General features: G+C 35.8%; 1 protein-coding gene across 30 annotated transcripts in view; it reads right to left on the minus strand.

Annotated features, from left to right (window-relative positions):
- Nucleotides 1–22645, minus strand: part of FIP1L1 (factor interacting with PAPOLA and CPSF1) — a 68057-nt gene extending 45412 nt beyond the window's left edge. For 2 of the 30 annotated variants that reach the window (XM_068542951.1, XM_068542949.1), the window contains exons 1-10: nucleotides 22308–22641; nucleotides 21072–21116; nucleotides 20929–20968; nucleotides 17086–17143; nucleotides 15868–15971; nucleotides 11208–11272; nucleotides 10557–10667; nucleotides 9727–9857; nucleotides 9367–9435; nucleotides 2035–2144 (exon numbers count right to left, since the gene is read on the minus strand). In XM_068542951.1, the coding sequence (XP_068399052.1) occupies nucleotides 2035–2144; nucleotides 9367–9435; nucleotides 9727–9857; nucleotides 10557–10667; nucleotides 11208–11272; nucleotides 15868–15971; nucleotides 17086–17143; nucleotides 20929–20968; nucleotides 21072–21116; nucleotides 22308–22392 (818 nt within the window). In that variant the 5' untranslated portion in view covers nucleotides 22393–22641. Of the gene's footprint in view, nucleotides 1–2034; nucleotides 2145–9366; nucleotides 9436–9726; nucleotides 9858–10556; nucleotides 10668–11207; nucleotides 11273–15867; nucleotides 15972–17085; nucleotides 17144–20928; nucleotides 20969–21071; nucleotides 21117–22307 lie in introns of all 30 variants that reach the window. The other 28 variants (XM_068542963.1, XM_068542960.1, XM_068542959.1 and 25 more) reach the window with 23 other exon arrangements.
- Between the last annotated feature and the right edge of the window lie 370 nt (nucleotides 22646–23015).

Consider the following 23015-nt stretch of genomic DNA (forward strand, 5'->3'; position numbering starts at 1 on the left):
ACTGTGTCTCACCATCTGCACCACTACCACCGTGGTCTAAGTTACCATTATTTCTTGTCTAGATAACTGTTACAGCCTCCTAACTGGCCTCCACATTACTGCCCTTAATTCCTCTGTAGTCTTGAGCTTAATAAAGCAGTTAAATTTAATTTAACTTTGAAGACTTTAAAAACCTAAATCAGATTATTTCATTCCTCTGCTCAAAATCTGATGGTGACTCCCCATATATTTCACTTACAGGGAAAGCCAAAACCCTTATAATGGCACAATGTCCTATATAATCTGGCCCAAATTTTTAAAAAAGAGGGGAGGGGGGTGGAAGTGGGCAAAACACAAAAAAACTGCTACTGATTTTTTAAAGTTCAATTAGTTTAATTATGATAATAACAAACATCCATAGAATATTTATTATGTATGTACCACTGTGCTAAACACCTTACATAAATTAATCCATTTAATATACGTAACTATTCAGTGAGAGTATCATGTAGTATTATTACTGTATTTTATAGATTAAGAAATGAAAGAACAAGAAGATTGGGCGATGTGCCCAGTACACACTAGCTAGTAATACACAGCTAGTGTAATTCACAGCTAGTAAGTAATAGAGCCAGAATTTGAGCCAGAAGTCTGGCTCTAGAGTCCAAGCTCTTAATATCATTCTACAATGCAGAACACCATAAACTCAATGAATGAAGGTTGGCCTCTTTTAAAATATGAAAAAAAAAAAAAAGAATACTACATATTAAAAGAATCAATATTCCTCAGCTATCATAACTTCTTAGACAAACACTTTTATGAGATTGCATTTGGTTTAAAAAACCTTATTTGGAAAAGTCCATGACTAGTAATTGTTTTTTTGTTTTTTGTTTTTGTGATTTAGTCATTTTTCCCCTTATTTTTTTTTTTAATATCTTTATTGGAGTATAATTGCTTTACAATGTTGTATTATAGTTTCTGCTGTATAACAAAGTGAATCAGCTATATGTATTCATATATCCCCATATCCCCTCCCTCTTACGTCTCCCTTCCACCCTCCCTATCCCACCCCTCTAGGTGGTCACAAAGCACCGAGCTGATCTCCCTGTGCTATGCAGCTGCTTTCCGCTCGCTATCTATTTTACATTTGGTAGTGTATATATGCATGACTAGAAATTGTTAGGAAGAGACAGTCAAAATCTGAGATGGCTTTATGATATTGAATTTTGGCTGAAAGTTTCAAAACTCTTTATTTTAGGGCTAAATTACAAGTTTTCTTTCTGCATTCATATAGTATGAAATATCAGAATGACAAAACCAGGAAACTACATAAAATAAATTTAAGTAAGTAACAGAAAAGGTAAATGATCTGGCTGAGAACTAGTAATAGTTGAGTTACTGACTTGTTTCAGGCTCACAGAAATAACTGGTTTGAGTCATCTTTAACCCAAGATTAAACTGCTGACATAAAACTTCCCTAGTCTTGGCTTATCCTTTACCATTTTCCTGGTAATGGGCTAATCACTTGTGATGTTTAAGTTAAAAGGACATTTGCCAACATCTTTGCCTCTTACAGTTGGTACCGTGTAGAACTCAAAGTTAGGTATTATCACAACAAACCAAAGAAAGAAAAGAAAATGATTTTAATTTGAAAAATTTCTCAGGCTGAAATTTCTACAACCTCTTTTACTAAAATCAGTGAAACATCTTTAGGCCAGTATATCTAGACTTAGGAAGTTCAATAATTCTTTATGTAAGAATAATAAGCACAGAAAACAGCGCGACCATTGTTGTCACCACCTGTCCTGAATGTGAGATTGTTGTTTCTTTATATATACATGTAACTATATTCCATTGTTCATTTCTTGCTTACCTAGATTTTTTTAGATGAAATAGCACCCAGAAGAGTTTTTCACAAAGAATTCATTTTGTACTAAAACCAAGTAGAGTGTTCCAGTTTTTTGGTATATCATTCAGAGTTTTTATACTTCATATAGCACTAAAGGTGAAGATACCAATGCCTTCAATAAACTGAATCATCAATATCTCACTAACCTGCTTGGTGGGAGTCCAGTCTTGAACAAAGAAGGAGGAGAAGTAAACTCAGCTTTTGTAGATGGAAGCGCTGTTTCCTTCTCTGAATTTCCAGTTCTTCCCTGCTGTACCTTAAAAAAAAGGGTTATTAGCTTGTTTAATTCAACGGAACACTCAAACCTAATACAGTAAAGATGTTAAAATAAGTTCATAACATTTGATTTGAAATTAAATATGAAGAATGCTTCGTTGCCCAGTATATAATAAAATTAAACTTATTTTAGAACAGCATTAGGTGAAAGGCACCAAAGATGGATTATGGGACCAAAATGTTCCCAACTAGTAAAAAGTTCAAATTAATGTCACTTAAAAGTCCAATAAACTATAACTCTTAAGGACTTTCATAAATTCTCTCAGACCACTATAAATAAGTCCAAGATACTCAGTTAAGACTCCATGTTTCAGAGTTCAAGAAAGGCCTTGAAGAATTCAGTATACCCAGAAGCCTGAAGTCAGTCATCTGTCTCCTTAATCCCTCTTCTCACTCTTTATGTTCACTTTCAAGCCAGTTACCCACTTACTTCATAATTTCTCCCATATCTGCCCATCCTTTGTGCTCCTGCCAGATCCTTTGAAGTATGGTCCAGTCATATTCCTTTAGACTGGTGAAAATCTTCTTTATGCTCTTTTGCTTTTATACTCACCTTCCTATCTTAAAAATCGTCATTAATTTATTAAATTTAAATAAAGTTCAAGTTGCCCTATACTTAAATAACATCACTAAATCTTAGGCCCTATTTAAATTCTACTGCCCCTGTTCAGTCTAAATTCAGCATCACTCTCCTTCCTTATGAAGCAAAGGCCAAGAGAATTCAGACACCTTGACTCTGATACATTCAAACCACTGATTCAATTCTAGAAACCATCTACCTCTCAAATAAACATTATGTGGAACTCATTTTCAAGTAAAATATTAATGTTAATGCTAATTATATGAGGGATGATGAGGATCAGCACTAAGACAATGAGGATAGAAAGAAAGAAATAGATTTGTTAGACATTTGGCAGGTAAAACTGACCGAATGTGGTGACGGGAAATAAACATGATTTATTCATCAAACATTTACTGAATATCTATTATGTACTGGAAACTGAGACCACAGAGAGAAATACAACAAAATTCCAGACTGTGGGAAAAGACACACACAAACCACCAAAGCAATACAACAACTGTTATGAAAAAAATATCCCTGGGATAAAACATACTATGAGAACACAGAAGAAGAAATGCACTATTCTTCCTGGGGATTTAAGGAATACTCAGAGTTGACACTACGGTCTCAACTGTTCCCCTGAGCCCCAATAATTTATACCCAGCTTCTCACATGTCTTCTAAGCATCTCAAACTTACATGGCCAAAATAAAGCTACTGATTTCCCGCTATCCCCCAATCTGATCCTCTCCAAGTCTTCTTCCTATGAGTAAATGGCATCAAGTTGCTCAAGAAAATAAAAACAAAAACAAAAAAAACCTAGCAATGATCCAATACATATGAACAACCAATGTCAACTTTACCTTGACAATATACACCAAATTCAACCACTTATCATTCTGTCCACTCCTAAAACTCAGGTCAAACCCACCACCACAACTCATGTGTTCTACTACACTGTCTCTCTGCTTTGATCTTACCTCTCTAAAATCCATCCTCTGTACACAGCCAAAGCAATCTTATTAAAAATGTAAATCAGCTCATGTCTCTCCCCTGCTCAAAATTCTCCAATAGCTTTCCGATGCAAACAGAATAAAACCTAAACTTATCATGGCCTACAAGGATTTATGGTATGGGCCCTGCCTACCTCTCCAACTTTGTTTTCCTCTATTCCTCCCCAACTTACCTTAACTATGCCCAGTCACAATGGCCTTTCTTCTTGTCTTTTTAACAGGTAAGTTCCTCCTTTATGAGGGCTTTTGCACTAGATGTTCATTCTGCTTTAAAAGATCATCATGGCTCAAGTATTGTTCAAATGTCTCCTTGAAGTGGCCAATCCCAATCTCTATCATATTATCTCTATCATATCATTTCGCATTTTCTTCATAGAATTTCTCACATTATCTTAAGTCCTCTTACTTATTTTATGTTTATTGTCTGCCTGCTGCCACTATAGCATAGGATCTCTGAAGACATGGATGGCGTCCAGTTCAAATCTGTATCCTAAGTGCCTAAATACATTGCCTGGCATGTAACGAGTGCTCAAATATATTTGCTATTTGATTGGCTTTGGGATTCAGCTTTAAATGTCACTTCTTTAAAGTCTTTCATACAACATGGAGTTTATATAATTTTTGGCACGATTATCTAATTACTACCTATCTTTCCCATTAAGTCAGATAAACTCTTAAGACCACAAAGTCTATGTCTATAATGCTTACCTCCCCTCTCCACCCAAACCTAAGACACTTCCTGACATAGACAATGTTCAATTAAAAGTTGGGATCTGGAGAGCAACTGGAACCCTAACACCGGAGCAGAGCAGCAAATCTGGTCTCACAGAAATGGAGCTCTACTGGGCACCAGAAGGCCTGGATTCTAGTCTCCGCTCTTGAGGCTTTGAGAAAGTCTTTAATCCTTCTATCCCTATTATCAAATACCAGTAACAACTACTCAGTCTATTTCACCAAGCTCTTGTGATGATCAGGTGAGATAATGGGAAACCACTTTATAAACATGGGGTATTAATGTTATTCTGCCAAAAACTACATAAACATGAGTATCTCTGGAAAGGCAATTTAAAGAAAGTAATAAAGATAAAATAATATGTTAAATCTTAAAAATAAACAAACACGTAAGTAAACAAATAAATAATAAAAATTGGGAAGGAGGAAGGGAGAAGGGTTGGAAAGAAGTAGAAAGAGGGGCAAGAGATTATAAATTAAAGAGTAATTACAATAGGGGAAAAAGTGAGAAAAGGTATCAGGAAGACATGGTACATTTTCAAACATGTAAAAATTGCTTGTGTTTCCTAACTTAGTTTTCTTTTCTTGTTAATTTCTTCATAATATACTCATTGTAGTAAACAATTCTGAAAGTCTTCACCATTTTAGCAACCCTCCTAATCAACCTGCATTATCACTTTGTCTTCAGATGTTGCACTCAGCATTACATAGACTCAAAATTTGTTTAATCACAACATGAGATTATTTTTTCCACATGATCTAATATTTTAAGAAATGACTGTAAGACATTATGACTGATTTTATAAAAACAAATTATCAGATTTTTACTCAAATTATGCTGAAACTTAATTATTTTGTAAAATTTCCTTCAACTGCCCTTCATAGCATTATTTATAAAAGTTTAATACTACAAAATAATATCTAAAAAGAAATTATTGTGAAACACCCAAATAATGGATTATGCAACTATTTATAAAGTGTTATTTATCAAAAAACTTTAATAACCTAGGAAAACATTTACATGTTAAGATGAAAAAAGAAAAAATAGAAAATCACATAAATTATTTATTACAATTTTGTTTCAACTCACAAGAACAAAAAGACTGGGAAGGCAACAAAAGTTAGGACTTTGAAAGCAGATGAAAAAATAGTAACTGAGCAGACCAAAGAATCTGAATCCTAAGTCAGCAATGAGAAAGCAAAGACATATTGATTTTCACAGCAAGACCCGCAAAGATTCAGGAATTGACAACTCTAGCTCCCAGAACATTTCAAGCAGCCAAGTATAAATATAAACCCTCTAGGCAGGATACTAGAATGTCTTCTCTGAAAACTCAGATTATCACAAAAAGAAAAAACAAAAAGATAAAAAACAAAGATAAAGATACTGACATCAGAGACTGTGAGAAAAACTTAGCCCTACAGTAAAGCCTACAATCAACAAGTTCTACCCACATGCACAGAGCTTCCAATCACCTTTTCAGTGGCCCCTTCTCTCGTGAGTTAATAATGGGCAAGGATCAACAAATACTTGAGAAAAGTCAAAGTCAGAAGCCAAAAACAACAAACTTAAAAGATGAACTTGTAGAAAACAGACCATGCACAAAAAGAAAACTTAACAGAAACAATCTATCATTAACATTAAGATCTTCTGAAAGATAGAGGGAGGAAAAAATACTGCATCACTGCATGCATGAATACAAATAGGCTAAAGTTAAATACTGAAAGAAAATCTTCTTGGATATTCAAAAATACAATAGCAGAAATGAAAAAGTGAACAGAAGCATTCTAAGGCTGAAGAAATCTCCCAGATAACGGAAAACAAAGAGAAAGGAAAAGAGAAAAACTAAGAAAATTAAAGGAACCAGCATAAGGAGGTCCAATTTTTGAATAAGAGGTCCAAAAGGCAGATGAAAGCAGAGAAAAAGTAAAAAAAATAATAGTAACATAAGAAAATATCCCAGAAGTGAAGGATATGTACTTCCAGATTAAGAAGGTACAAATGAAAGCTTGGTACAATGGCTGATAACAGACCAAGACACATGCTTATGAAATTCACAACACTGGTGACAAAACTCATACATGCTTCCACAGAGGAAAAAAACACATCTATGCAGGTGTGCACCCATTCTCACTAGTCACTCCTCTCTTGCCCTCACCCCAAATTATGTAATTATACAACTGCTTTTGTACCCAACTGAGTGATTTTATTTTTATACTTATTAAATTTCATCTTTCATTCTGCTAAAAAAAATATAAAAAATCTTTTATATTGAAGTATATAAAAAGACTTTAAGAATGTTAAAATGTTGATAAATCACTTGAGACACTGCCATAATAAACACATGGCAGTTCACTTGTACTATTCTATCTACTTGTTAAGAATGTTTGAAAATTTACTTAATAAAAAGTAAAAAAAAAAAAAAATTATTTTAAAGATGCTGATGAGTTGCTTGTCTCTCACTTGACTAAGGATGAAAAAATATCTTTGTAGTAGATATGAAAATAACTTAAATTTTGATTCTTAAATTTGTTCCTTTGTCCATCCACCAGTATCAGTCTGGGTCTTTCTTCATTTCGTACCTATAGTACTCCAACAGCTCCCTATCTAGTCTCTGTCTCCCTTTTTCCCTCTTACATTCTATAGCTTACCCTGGTACCAGTTCTCTTCTAAAAACCAGATTTGCTCATACTATTCTCCTACCCAAGAACTTTGAGATGGCTTCCTACTGCCCATATATATGTCTGCAAGCTAGTTTTAGATTAAGATCTTTCTCATCATTTCTACCATTTCCAGGCTTCTCTCCTCTGTCATCTACCCCAACTCTCCTTGAATGCTATCTGGTTTTGTTCACATTGCTCTCTCTGCCTACAATGTTCTATACTCCCCTGTCTCCTACTAATGAAAACTCACTCATTTTTCACTTATCACATCCCATTTGAATCCTTCTAGACTCTGCAATGCAGGATAACCCACTCTCTCCTCTGAACTCCCTACTGCATTTTGTCAATACACCAACATAACACTTGTCACAATACATCATTGTTATCAGTTCACATGTACACATCACTCAGATCATGAGCTCCTTGAATACAAAGACCCTCTTTTACTGTAGCATGTAGCACAGTGCTGGGCACACTGAAGGTACTCAGATACATCAAGAAAGCTGGACAAGCTTTTTTCCTTCTATCTCTTTCTCACCAATCCTACTGATTATAGTTCAAATGGTAGATAAGTGGACAAGAGCTTGGACTTTATCCAACCATACCATACACTGCTGCCAGAATACTGTTACTACAAGTCACTCTCCTGATCACTAACAGGCAGTAATTCCACCAATTCATCTTTCTGGTTTCTAGGCTTTCTAAAATTAAACCACACTCTACAAAGCCATGTCTTCTGTTCTTCTCCAGAAAGAACTCTCTGATCCAATAAAGCTGATTTCTTAAATAATTTGACTATACCCGTCAAATTCAAGTCCTTATTCATTCAGAATTAAATAAATCAGAATGGAACAATGACCTCCTCTCACATGATAAAAAGAAGCTTCAAAATAATTTTTCTAGTAGACTGTATGTATATAACTTATAAACAATGGCTACCTTCAATAAGAGACCAGACTCTAGGAGTTTCTTTTTATCCTTTAGTTTTAGAAGTTTACTGCAAAAAGACAAAGTATAGAGGAGCTGGCAGTTTAAAAAGGCAGTTCTCATTTCTGTTGGAAGAAAATTAAAAGCACCATTGCAAACAAACTATTTCCTCATCAAGATAACTTTTCTAATTATTCATTGTAATCATGAAAAACAATATATTCCATGTCTCAATAAGTAGATATCACCAAAAAGAACTTGATGACCATTTAAAATAAGATAGACATCATCACACACTTTCAAAATATTTACAGCAGAACAAGAACCAAATACTTACCCAAAGTAGGATGTAAATTAAAATTAAATTCTCTATACAGAACTGTGTCCAGCAGAGCGGCTACATCTGCGGATATAGCACATGCATTGCATAAGGCAGTATTTTGGTGGACAGGGCTGTAGACCCAAACGGGACACAGAGAAGTTCCTGCCCACAAAAGTTCCCTGGGTATATAACCCAATCTAAAAGTGACTCCCAGTCTTCATCCCCGTGTCACTCAACACAAGAATCAAGAATTAAGAATTAAGGTAAAGGAAGAAGAGTTTACAATCAGATTTTGAAAACAGTTTGTAGGTTGCTGTGTATCACACAAGTATGAAAATATATTATTATTCTTGGGACTGATCCTATGGAATGGAGAAGCCAGAAGTCAGACTTGATACCCAAGTGGTATCAACCTGCAAGTCCCTCATTAAACCTACTCCTTTTAATATTAATTTAAAAAATCAATGACTTTATCCTAATTTTGTTGAGTCTTTCTTGGCGACTGTCAAAGAACACCTAAGATTCTTGAGACATCTTAAACTGCAGAAGACATTACACCAAAGATTTCAGTCTCATACAGATAATAAGCAGTATGTCATCTACCTTACCATTTTTTAACAGAAAATTAGGACAAATAAGTCTCCAATTCTGATAAAGATTATAGCGGAATCTACAATGAGTGCTTAGCCTGTTGGCATGAACTTTTATATCCTACAAGCAAACACACACTTGACTCAAAATAAAATCACAACATATAGCAAGAATAGTTTTACTTTGCATTTGTTAGTATAATAGGCTATAATTCACATGCTTGCAAAAGTGGAGATAAAACAACAATCAGCAAATTTGTAAGTCACCAGGAAGCTGAAGGTTTGGAAAAAAGGTAGCTATTTCCACTTTAATCTTGTCCCTTGAGTAGTGGTATGGGAGCAGACTCAAGAACAAAAAATGAGAGCAACCAAGGATAATTTACTAAAATTCACCTTAAAAAGATTGAATCTGCCATCTTGGATCTCTGCACCTGGTGTAACTTCCATAGTACAGTCTTCGGCCTAAGTTAAATAACATATTCCCCATTAAGATACCACATAATTTTTAATTGATAGGCCACATAAAGACAAACCAGCTGTGGCTAGACTGTGAATTGAAACTAAAAACATCAGATAATCATTAATATGAAACTCTGAAAGGGAAGGAAGGGAAAAAAAACAAACACGGTAAAATGGAATTTTTAAACTATCATATAGCATTTAACCACCTTTACAGGGAAAAACTGATGTATTTAGGGAGCAAAACTGGGATGGTAGAAAAGGCTGGGGTATTTTGGAATATCTACTAATTACCGTAATTTTATTTGTAGTAGAGGTAACTGGTATAACTTCCAGTCCCATTCGTATCCTCTTTTGTTTTTCACAGTAAGCTTTCCAGGTATCTTCATTAAACCCATAATTAAAATAATCAGAAAGATCAGCACCTAAAGATAAAACACACTTTTAGTGTACAAATATTTCAATTCTATTTTTATGCAGCACATAAAATATAATAAACTGTAAAAATAAATTTAGAGTTTTATTAGTCTCATCTTCTAATTTTACCAATTCTCCCAATCACTACCATAAAGCAACAGGACTATACAAATTTTTGATCAAAATTACTCTCTTTAGAAATGGCATTATAGGGTAAGCTGGGACAAAGTGAGAGAGTGGCACAGACATATATACACTACCAAATGTAACATAGCTAGCTAGTGGGAAGCAGCCGCATAGCACAGGGAGATCAGCTCATGCTCTGTGACCACCTAGAGGGGTGGGATAGGGAGGGTGAGAGGGAGGGAGATGCAAGAGGGAAGAGATAAGGGGACATATGTATATGTATAACTGATTCACTTTGTTATAAAGCAGAAACACACCATTGCAAAGCAATTATACTCCAATAAAGATGTTAAAAAAAAAAAGAATTGGCATTATAATAAAACAATATGCAAGTCTACTTTTATACAATGCTAGGCCACCTGTAAGATTTAATAATACAGGTTCATTATCACTCATGTGCTTAAGATAATGAAAATTACATTTAAAAAATAATATTCTAAATTGATGCTGAAAAAAAACTTTTCTAATAATTGTTTAGACTAAAAATCTTCTGAAACTGATATAATCCACAATAATCTTACCAGGTTTACGCCATGGTTTATCTTCAAAAGAATCCAAATCTACCTCTAAAAGTGGCACTCCATTAATGCTTCCAGGTGCATCAAGATCTACTCCTTTGACTTTCGTTCCTACTTTAGAAAATTACAAAATGGTGAAGGAACTATATTAATAAGAAGCTGAGAGATACCACAGACAAACAGAAAACAATGACACCTTTTTACTACTATCAGCACTAAATATGGCCAAGATTCCAAACAGAGTAGTAATGGTTACCACAAATAAAAAGTGAGGTCAAAGTTTATGGTGTAGCTATAAGATAAAACAGAGAGATTAGAGACTTTTTGTTTATAATAAGGGATTCCTGTACCAAGAAGTTAACTTCCATGTTTTACATCATTGTCTCTGTACAGTCTATGAGCTGTAAGAAAGGGTTGTAGAACCAAAAAACAACAGCAACAACAAAAAAAAAACACACACACGACAGGAACCATGTGACCCACACAGCCTAAACTATTCATTATCTAGCCATTTACAGAAAAGTGCCCATTCTATGATATATGGTCAAAAACTGCTCTTTTTAATTGAGCTGTAATAGCTATTAAAATCTATTCATGACCTATTCAGATATATGCCCTATTTTCTATTGATGTAACTGCAAATACAAATTTTACCTGTAGTTCCATAAACTCTTCCTCCTGTCTTGATGTTAAGATTTACAGGTGCTGTACCATAACTCCTAAAAGCAAAATTAAAAAAATTATCCTGAGATGCTTAAACAAAAGCAGCAATATATTCAATATGTACACATAAATTATATACCCACATATTAACTAGATAGACTGACACTAACTCAAACATTTTAGAAAATGTTTTAAACTAATTTAAAAAGTCTGTCACTTGCTTAATAAAAGATAAAAACAAATATTTTTTAAAAGTCTGACTAATTTTCCATCTCAAAAACGTACCTGCGATTAACTCAATATCCCACTCTAACAAACTTTCGAGAAATTTGGCTGGGAAGGGAAGAATAGTTTATATGCCTTGTTTTCACTTCCTTGCCTCCCAGTCATCCAACTGGACTTGTGAAAACTCACAGCTTCTGGTCTGCCTAACAATTTCCATCTTTTGCCTCCAATGTATTAAATTTATGAGACCTAGGTTATTCTGCTTAAAAAAATAAGGATATATTCAATAAAATATTCAAATAATTGTATAAAGATCCACTACTATAAATGCAAGAAGTATGAAGGAGCCTAAAATAAATTGGTATTGTCAAGTTGTACTATCATTACCAACTTGAAAGGTTTAATCATCTCATTGACTAATTCTCTAATAAATGCTTAAGCTCCAACAATACATCACATATAGTTCTAAGCCAAGGAGAGAAAATGAGGAGCTGGACAAATATGGTTCCTGCCCCATGATGCTTACATTTCAACAAGCTAAATTCAGCACAGCCAAAGCACTCTGAGATATCTATATATGATGTACAAAAGTCCTAGCTGTTTGAAAGTCAAAATACAAAAACCAAGGACTGTCTCCAAATGGTCCTCTTACAGAACTGCTAAAGGATAAACCAAAACAGTATTTATAAAAGGTTTACCATAGTTCATTAAATGAACTTCTTTGCTTCCCACCCAGCTACTTTCCTTCCTTCCCCATTCTGCCCTTTAAAACATTACTTTTCTTTTTTAATGCCTCCAAGCCTTCACATTCATTGTGTGTAAAGAACCTTAGCTGTCTGGAAAATTGCACTTAAGTAAATCTGATACCGTTCAATAGCACCCACCATGAGGTCTCAGGATTCTCTAGGGGCTAGATCCTATATACTTGGATGTCTACAAAAACTTAAAAATAAATGTATCAGAAAATTTTATCTTAACCTGCTCCTCCCACCTGACCCATATATGGTAATACACTGCTATATACACACTGAACTACTCTAGAAAGCTCCAAGTCACTGAATCCTTTGTCTCCCTTTCCATCTACAACCAACCCATTACCCCTGTTATTTCCATTTATTACTCACTCAGATATATCGAATTCTTCCATCTATCCCTATATTACTGCTGCTGGTTTAGTTTGGACTACCATCCCATCTGGATGATTACTTCAAATCTATTAACTAAGTTCTATCTAGTCCATCTCAACTACTACTGCTAGAGTTATATTTTCAAACAGTGTGCCCTGCCTAAAAACCTTTAAGGGCTCCATGATGACACAGCAAAAACATCCTAACTCCCCTCTTCTGTGGTTTCAAGCGTCCTCTCTCATCTACCTTATCCTCCAGTCTTGTGGTTCGTCTAAGTCATGCTTCCACTACATCTAAGTAGTTTCTTCTGCCAAAATCATCAGTCCTCTTCCTTCTGTCTCGAGAATTATTCAAGCAAATTCATATATTACCTCCTCTAGGATCTTCTCTTCAACACATGCAGACTTTTAGCAACTGTCCTCTCAAAGCTTTCAAATCACCCTGTACATGTTTCTATTCAAGCATTTACACTGCAAGGAAAGTATCTGCTCACATGTCTATCTTCCTCACTACTTTTGATAAATAAGGACAGTTGATATTCCCATCATCAATTATTAGAGTGCCAAACAAACTGCCTTTAAAAAGTGTTAATGAATGAGCGGCTGAATTTCAAAGATACAGCTAAGAAACCACTCCTCTATACAAGGTAAATTATTCCTACCCTAAGATTTGATTTTCCTCATACCTTACTTACAGATACAATAAGCTCTGTAACAAAAGTATGTCACCTAAAAAAAATTCTAGTCTTTAACTTCTAACACCTTATAATAAACCAATTTAGTATTGTTCCTTGAAAACAATTTGCTCTTTAAATTTGCCTCTGAAATGCTGTGCAAAGTAAATAATCATCAAATTTTATTTTCTCCCTGGCTTTCTTTCAGTTTTCAATGGATATATCTTGAGATATTAAGGTTAAACAAGCTTTATACGCTTCAGAAAGATCTGTAACTTACTTTGAAATGCATAAAAAATACAAAATAAGGGGACTTCTCTGGTGGCACAGTGGTTAAGACTCCGCACTGCCAACGCAGGGGGCCCTGGTTCGATCCCTGGTCAGGGAACTAGATCCCACATGCAAGCCGCAACTAAGTCTTTGCATCCCACAACTAAGGAGCCCATGTGCCGCAACTAAGAAGCGGGCAAGCCGCAACTAAGACCCAGCACAACTAACTAACTAAATAAATAAAAATTTTTAAAAGTACGAAATAAAAAAGATGGATTGATGAGTGGGTGGAGGCATGGAGATAGGTAGGTAGGTAGGTAGATAGATAGGTGATAAAGCAAACACAGCAAAACGTAAATCGTATAATCCAGGTGATGAGTAAATAAATGGGTGTTCACATCAATTCCTTAAACTTCGAGTGTTTGATAATTTTCATAATCAAATGTTGAGAAAAAAAAGTTCAAAGACAATTGTGTTAACACGCAGTCAATTTAGTGAATAAACACTTACTAAATACTTACTATATTTAAGACAATGTAAGGAATAGGAAAATTCATAAACCACTCAAAGAATTTAGAATCTAAAGGTAATAAACACGTGCAAACATAATTCAATCCATGAAACTGGAAATTGTTATAAGAAATAAAGTTCAGATAAAGCACTATGGGAGCCTATATGTATTTAATATTTGCATGCAAGTCCCACCCCAAAATTGGTCATATTAATAAAAAGTAATCACCATTTGCTTTAATTGTTCTGTACTTCAAAATACAAATAATTTTATATTAAATATAAGTATTTACTAAATATGCAATTGATTATTATAGTATTATGTTAAAGTGTTCCTTCTGCATAATGCAGACGGATAAAGGCCTATTAGCATAAAGGCTTACTAATATCATAGCTCAACACTAATTATTTACTGTAAGTGGGGATGAGGAGAACATCAAGAGTTATCCTAACTTGAATAATTTAGTCTCTTCTCAAACCTGTTCCCTAAAAAAGTTGCTAGGGTCTTAAAATTACATCAGCAGTCATTATTATAATGCAAAACTGATTATGACAACTGAATTACCTTTAAGCTTCTTGAAATAACTTTTGAAAAAATTTCTCTACTTTAGAAATAAAATATTCAAAAGGATTTATGTATATATTGGTTCATTTCAGATAAGGCTGCTTAATGAACTATAGTGCAATTAAGGAAAAATTTACTTTATATTCCCAACGCACTAGTACCACATCATACATCCAATCTGAAAAGAATAGAGAAAACATCAACTCATATTCTACCACCATAACAAAATCACAATCTGTACTTTATTCCCTCCCAATCTTTCTGTAAGAGTCTTTATGTGCTCAAGGAGTCAATGACAGTCCATTCACTTGATCCAGCTTTACAGACTATAAACTTTGAGACAATCTATTGGCATAAATAGCATACAGGATAATTAACCACTTGAAAAATACACTATGAAAAGCAAAAAGAAATACTTTTGATATTGTTTTTATTGGACAAAAAAATTAAAAACCTAAACTGAACTCTGGATAAGTAATAAAATGTAAGAACAATATAGATGTAAACAGCAATTTAAGGTTTTCTAATTCTAATTAAAGAATCTGGGGACTTCCCTGGTGGTCCAGCAGTTAAGAATCCGCCTTCCAATGCAAGGGATGCAGGTTGGATCCCTGGTAGGGGAACTAAGATCCCACATGCCACAGGGCAACTAAGCCCCGTGCACCGCTACTGAGCCCTCACGCTGCAACTAGAGAAGCCCTTGCTCCAAAACTAGAGAAGCCCGCGCGCTGCAAAGAAGAGCCCATGCGCCACAACGAAAAGATCCTACGTGCCGCAACTAAGACCTTACGCAGCCAAATAAACAAATAAATTTTTTTAAAAAAATAATCTGTATCACTCAATTCATTTGTAAAAACACTTCAATATCAGGAATCAAAAACTGCTGCTGCTTCCACGTAACTTTACCTAATTAACTTTATGTTTAAGAAAAAATATTTTCATGGTGAAATTCCTTTTAGTCATGAGATATATTGATACTTGACATATAACACTGTATTAATTTTAGGTAAACAACATAATGATTAGATATATATACAAACTGCCAAAATGATTACAATAAGTTTAGTTAACATCCATCACCAAAGATAGTTACAAATATATTTTTTCGTGTCAACAGATTTTACCTACGTCTTAGCAACTCATCACGTGAAATTTTAACGAGTTCTTTCATATCATGGTAAGATGAAAAAATGTAAAAACACTGGAATCAACCACTAATTGTTTGATATAGACACAGTACCTTTGATTTAAGCACACAGTTGTTACTTGAAAATAACTTACCCATACTGTGGTGCGCCCGTTTTAATGTCTCCTATGGTGACATGAACGTCATCCTCATCATCATCACTGTCGCTATCACTATCGTCTTCAGTCTCTGTCACTTTCTATATCAACATAAACAACCACAAAATACACTCAATAATCCATTTCAACGTCTGATATGAGTAACTGAAAAGGTAACCATTTTGCATTTTTTGAGCTAATTCTAGAGGAAAAAGTTATAGTGCTACAACCTACTTCAACTCATTTACAGCTTTGATGTTTTGCATGATAAAAAGGGATAAGAATGTGAAGTAAAACCTTTTTTCAACATTGTCTTTTTGTAAATAATACTACATGTATTTTTTCCTACTATTTATAACTGCTCCTCTTGCAAAAAGGATCTAAGGCAATGTACTAAAATACCTAGAAAATAAATTTTTTAAAAATATTTGAGGAATTCTTAGCAAAAAGAACATGAAGAGGAAAACAACTAATTTTAAGGGTCACAGTGTCATCGTTAAAAGCACCAAATAGTTAAAAAGTAGCTCACTTATTCTTGACATTCATGTACACATAGAAAAGGCCCTGCATGCAAATGATTGAGGGAATACTTTGTTTCTATGAGTAAAAGTAGGGACATTTATGAAGGCTTTATTTTGGCTCTAAAAGGCTGTTCTGTGCTTAGTCACATAATAGTAAATTTAAAAAGTAGATCACCAAGGCTAAGTACTTTTTGTATACAAGTTCAAGCTTGCAGAATAACAATTTCCTTCTTTTTACAGGATTAAAATGTTAAAATTCTCATGGGACCAATGATTTGTTCACCACCCCCCCCAAAACATCACTTTTAACAGGCATGAGGTCAGACTGTCACTTATATAAAAAATAATTTTTGCTAAAAAACTTGACAAACTTGGGTTGAAAGACTCAATGTTTGCTTTGACAACCAGGTTCACTATGATCTATCTAATTGACCTATGACCACTGGGTTCCTTGGTAGCAATAAACATCAAGCCTTTGCACATGCCCCATTTCATCTGAACTCTCCTCCCACTATTTCTTCTCATGGTTACACTTTTTTTGACGGCACCAGATGACACAGGAGATATAAAAGGGGCCCGATCATGCAAAATACTGGCAGTCATGTTAAATTTTGGTTTTCTTCCTAAGTGAACGGGAAGATATTGATAAAGATTTTAAACAGATAAGTAACCAGATCTCAAAGCCTTATGTTACCGGTTTAGGTATGCCATTTTCAGGAGTTTCATCTTCAATTCCCGATGGAGGATTAGCACTACAAACAACAAAAATAAGTACACAACTGGTATTACTTTACTGAAGTACAGACGGAGCATACTAGTATTTTTAATCTATGTCTGATAGTTTCCTGAAATTACTGTCTCCACCAGAGACGAAAAAAGATGGTAAAAACTGCCTGTCCTATTCTGCTATTCCTAATGCCCAACATAAAACGTGTACACTCAACACTGGAAGTAGAATGGAATTGCCTCCACAATTTGTTAATGATGCCAAATTTGCAATTTGACGGTGGGATATAATTTGAGTTTTTACATTTTTAAAATATGCATCATACTTAATCAATTTTATTTATCCTAAAACTACACTGAACGTCAAAGTATTCTAGGAATTGCCAAGGGCTATGTAACACACACAGTTTCCTCTTTCCCCTGGTGCCCAAGGAACTCAGATGTGCGGTATGATGACGTTAACCCAGTACTGAGTTAACACACACGCTTCCTCCTAGTTTTCTGTTTTATCAGTCTTATTGGATATATGTCCTTTGTTATATAAAAAACAAATTTTAAAATTTTAAAAAAAGTTTATTTTCATGTAAGACTGCCTTCCAATTTGACACTAAGGAGCTCCAGACCTAATTTTGATGCATTAAAAAATAATTACTTTTTTAAAGCCAGTTAATACTTGATTTTGCCTTGTTACAACAAAATTGACATATAACAATAAACACTTATTTTCAAGAGACTCAAGTGTATGGCCATTAACCATGAAATAAAACTTCTAGTACCATGGTGCAATTGGTTCCTTATATTTTTAATAGTTATGAGTTTGAAAGTGGGAATTAACCATTAACCTCATTTTATAGATAAAGAAATTGAAATACAAGGCAACTGACAATTACTTAGTAGCATTTCTAGGAAAACCGTCCAGATGTTAATATAGTTCAAAGCTCTTTTCACTGGGTTTCTGCTAATCTCTTCTAAACCTCACTTTTTGTCAAGCAGTTTCTATATAAACCAATTTAATCTCTATAGTGGTATTCTGTAACACAATCTCCAGACAAAACAAAATGAAGGACAAAACCTGAAAACTTATCTGTTAAATTTTCATAGTTCTACTGCTTGACCCAAAAAAAAAATTGCAATTATAATTATTCAGTACATTTCTCAGATATAAGTTGAGCTTGTTCTTTATGTCACAAAACAGTATGTTTAGCCACAACTTGGATATAAAACAAGACAGAGACGGCACAGTGCAGTGGTTAAGAACAGTTTTAACGATGGGCCAATCACAAAGAAGCTGGGGAAAACTCTAATGGCAAAGACTCGGCTCAGTTAGGGCAACGAAGTAGGTACTGCACTGGATAGTAAAACACAAGTTTGGCAGAGCTCTCTTCCCCAACAGACTTTTAAAAGTTTTAATTCTCTATCACCATTAAAACACTAGAAACATGCTAAAATTATAAGCTTATCTACAAAAATAACATTTTAAGGGTAGATCTTTTCCTTTGGATGAAATAAACTTAATAGCTTTCCAAATAAAGTGTTAATAAGGAATATGAAGACATTCTGACAGTGATAGGGAACGGAGAAGGGTTCCTCTCCAATCAATTTAATCAAGCTGTGTATTGAGGAATATTTAATCAGAAAATAAGCTTCAAGAATTGCAGCCAAGAACTAATATTAACAAAGTAAAATAAAAATTAGTTCACAAAAATGTGTATCTGATTGTTATCATTAATTTCTTGATCAACTGAAAAACAGGGTATGAAGAAATATTACTTTCATAACTATTAAACTACACAAATCCCAACTCTGTGGTTAACTGAGAGCAGGGTTAGGAACTGGGTTGGATATATCCATTTCAAAACTAAATGACAAGGGCTTCCCTAGTGGTCCAGTAGTTAAGACGCCAAGCTTCCACTGCAGAGGGTGGGGGTTCGATCCCAGGGGGATGTTCCGCATGCCACCAGAGGCGGACAAAAACAAAACAAAAAAAAAAAAACAAAAAACCCTAAATGAAAGATTTCAGATGATATAGCAATGAATAAAAGAAAAAACAAAACAAAAAAATAAATAAAAAAAAAATCTTCCAACATAGGGGTATTTTTAAGCGAGGGACAATTATCTCAGCACTCCCTGAGCTGTTTCCACTTCTCACTTCTTCCCTCCATTAACTTTAAAAAATCACAGCTTTGAGATACAATTCATATACCACACAATCCACTCATTTGAAGTGTACAACTGAAAGGTTTTTAAGTACGTTTACAGAATAGTGTATGTATGTATCTATCTATCTAATTCCAGAACATTTTCATCACCTCAAAAAGAAACGTTATATATTTGTAGTCGCTCTCCATTTTCCCCTGTCCTTGTAACTACTATTTTCTGTCACTTTGGATGTACCTATTGTGTACATCTAATATAATAAGAAATACAGGGGCTTCCCTGGTGGCGCAGTGGTTGAGAATCTGCCTGCCAATGCAGGGAACACGGGTTCGAGCCCTGGTCTGGGAAGATCCCACATGCCGCGGAGCAACTGGGCCCGTGAGCCACAATTACTGAGCCTGCGCGTCTGGAGCCCGTGCTCCGCAACAAGAGAGGCCACGATAGTGAGAGGCCCGCGCACAGCAATGAAGAGTGGCCCCCACTTGCCGCAACTGGAGAAAGCCCTCGCACAGAAACGAAGACCCAACACAGACAAAAATAAATATGAATAAAAATAAATTTAAAAAAAAAAAAAAATAAGAAATACAATATGTAGTTCTTTGTGACCGGCTTCTTTCATTTAGCATGTTTTCAAGGTTCATCCATGTTCTAACACATATCAGTACTTCATTTCTCTTTACTGCCAAATAGTATTTCACTGTATGGATATACCACTTTTCTAAATCTATCCATTTGATGGACACTTGGGTTATTTCCATTTTTTGGCTATTATGAATAATGCTGCTATATATGGTAGCTCTACGTTTAACCTTTAGAGGAACTATCAGACTGTTTTCCATAATAGTTGCACCATTTTACAATCCTACCATCAGTGTATAAGGGTTCCAATTTCTCTGTATCTTCACAAGCACCTGTTAACTATCTGTCTCTTTGATTACAGCCATCCTAGTGGGTGTGAAGTCATATTTCCTCCTCTTTTAAACCCAAATATTCTTTAAAAGTCCTTTTTGTAATCACGCCTCCCCCATTATAAGACACTAAGGCATGTGCTCAGTGATGTCAGCGTATCCATGTACTTGTATCCATGAGCTATTCTGAAATTTAGAATAAGTTTCTGGCTCCCTGATATGTTCTGTAAATGATACTCAGACCTTTCTACTAGTAATCTAACAAAGGCAATCAATCTTATAACAAATTCATTAATTCCACTTCGAATTTTAAATAAATACGAAACATTGAAATTATAACCACAATGCATTACACCATCAAAAATATTAAGTTGTAGAAGTAGTTACCCAAGGAATTCTTTATTTTTAAAAAATTTTTAAGTTAAAACTTTTTTTCTTAGTAGTCTGATGGTTATACTGTATACTCCACTACTGAGCTCATTTAAGAGTACAAAGTTACTTAATAGTGAAAAATATCCAAACCCTTACTTCAAAAACATTTTGTCCCCTGGGCTACTAGCAAATAAATAGAATTGGTATAAGATTACGTCCTGAAATAGTAATAAAACGATAAAGGACTCAGTGTCTTGCTATCTTTGTCAAAATGTAATCAAGCCAATGATGATAACGAAATAATTTTGACAATCTGTTGACAGGACCACTGTACCGCACAATCTGCATAAGCATCGACAAGAAATTTCACTAACCTGGCATTTTCTTCTTCTGGCCTTTCAACTTCATTTTCATCTACCAAAAAAAATACATAAATAAATAAATAAAATTAACAAACAAACCACTCTTAAAGAAACCAGTATTATAAAAATCTGAAGTGATCATCACAAGCACTAACCTAGGTCCTTTGCCAAATCACTGTGCACATGCACGTCCCATGGGCCTATAAGCACATCCAAAGTTAGATCACCTTATAATGACTTAACAAGATATGTCTTTTATGAAAAATAAAGAAATAAAAAAAATCAGACTTTACTTCTATAAAAATAAACTTAAGAAGTATTAAAGATTTCTAGACCTTTGTAAAAGAAACCCTACACATTTACATTTCAAACAGCACTACGAATGCTAAATCTTGCCGCCAAAGATAACGTATTTTACAAGTTTATCAAAATCAAAGTTTGTCGAAGTCACATCATCAAGGAGCTGCGTGGTGCCCAAACGTGCACTTTTACTAAACTATCCTAAAGACAATCAAGAATACGCATTTTAGGCAAGGAACACACATTAACTTTCAAATCTAGTACCGGCAACAGACAAGAAGGGGCTGTGACTTCATGGAAGTTAAAAGCCAGATGTCAAACAACTCCCTTTCAAGGGGGAAGTAAAAGATGCAGTAAATTTATTTTATGAAAAAGATATACACGAGGTGATACTGAAAACCATAAGCGTAAGGGACATGAGGTACTTCTACGTGGGTTAAAACGCAGTCTCTTAAAAAAGAAAAACTTCACCTTAATACAGGAGACATTCGGGGTTTTCTTTATGGGCCATAATGTATTCCATCTCTCTCTTTCTTTCTCTCTCTCCCTTTAATTAATTATTTTTAAAGCACGACTTTCACACAAGGAGGTACCCTTGCAGGTGCATTCCATACAAACTGACCATCAAGAAACAAGACGTTAGTTTTACAGCATCAACTTTATTTAGCTATTATTACAGAATGACTGTTCCTGGGACAGGAAGGGCATCCCACAGTCAAGGGGCAAGAAGAGACACACCAACACAGCTTAGAATCGATATAAGAAAACAAGAGGAATGAGCACAGAGGCGAGGCGGCCGAGAAGCCCGGGAGGAGTGGACGGCGACGCTGGGGGCCCGGCCCCTGGTCCCCTGCCCAGCGGGGTCCCAGCCACCACCGGGTGGGTGCGTGTTGGGGGCGTGGGCTGGGCAGGAGGAGGCAAGGGGGGCGGGGGACGCACACGCCGCGCTCGGCCTAAGTCAGGCCGCATGAGGCTCCATGTAAGAGGCCCCAGGCGGCGGCGTGAGGGCCCCAGGACGCCGGCCGTTTGCGGGCCGGGAAGGGAGGCCTGAGAGAACCCGGGAGAGAGAGAAGGGACAGGAAGTTCCGTACCGCCATAGAGCCACTCTTCCTCCTCATCCCCTCCGGTCCCGCCGCTCAGCTCCGACACTAGGCGCTCGACCTCGCCGGCCGACATGGCCGCCCCGAGCACAACTTAAAGGCGGCGATCAACAGCCCCCTCCAACCCCTTCCCCAGCCTCGCTGCCCGGGGTCTCGAGAGGGGCGCGAACCCCCGGCGAGCGAACGAAGAAGGCGCGAGACTCAAATCCCGAGTAGATGGCCCGGCGGCGGAGGCGGCAAAGAACACGACTCCGGCGCCGCGCCGCCCGCGCCCGCGCACGCGCAGCAGCACCCAAGCAGCACGGAGTCTCTAGGTGGCTTCGCTTCCGCGGCGGCAGCCACCTGAGCCTGGTTGCGCCTGCGCACCGTAGTTGACCCCGCCCCCACGGGATCTCGCTTGCCTTTTAGCGTGGCTTTCTCCCGTGACGTCCTACGTAGGCTACGATTCCCCTCCCCCAACGTTCCTTCTGATAACCTGTATTGCTTTTGCTGGAGAGTGCGCCGTTGTTACTTTCTGCATGCGATGCTTGCTTTCTCGTTTTGTTTTGCTTTTTTTAAATCTTCCGGAAGGCCTTGTTTCATTCTTTACTTGTTGCATCAGACTTGATACAGAATCGTTGCCTTATCAGTCCCTGTTTCTCATTAGAGAAGAAATCATAATTCATACCCACTTTCCTGAAAAATTAATCTTAACAGCAA

The sequence above is a fragment of the Eschrichtius robustus genome, chromosome 4, assembly GCF_028021215.1.
Source record: "Eschrichtius robustus isolate mEscRob2 chromosome 4, mEscRob2.pri, whole genome shotgun sequence".
NCBI lineage: Eukaryota > Metazoa > Chordata > Mammalia > Artiodactyla > Eschrichtiidae > Eschrichtius > Eschrichtius robustus.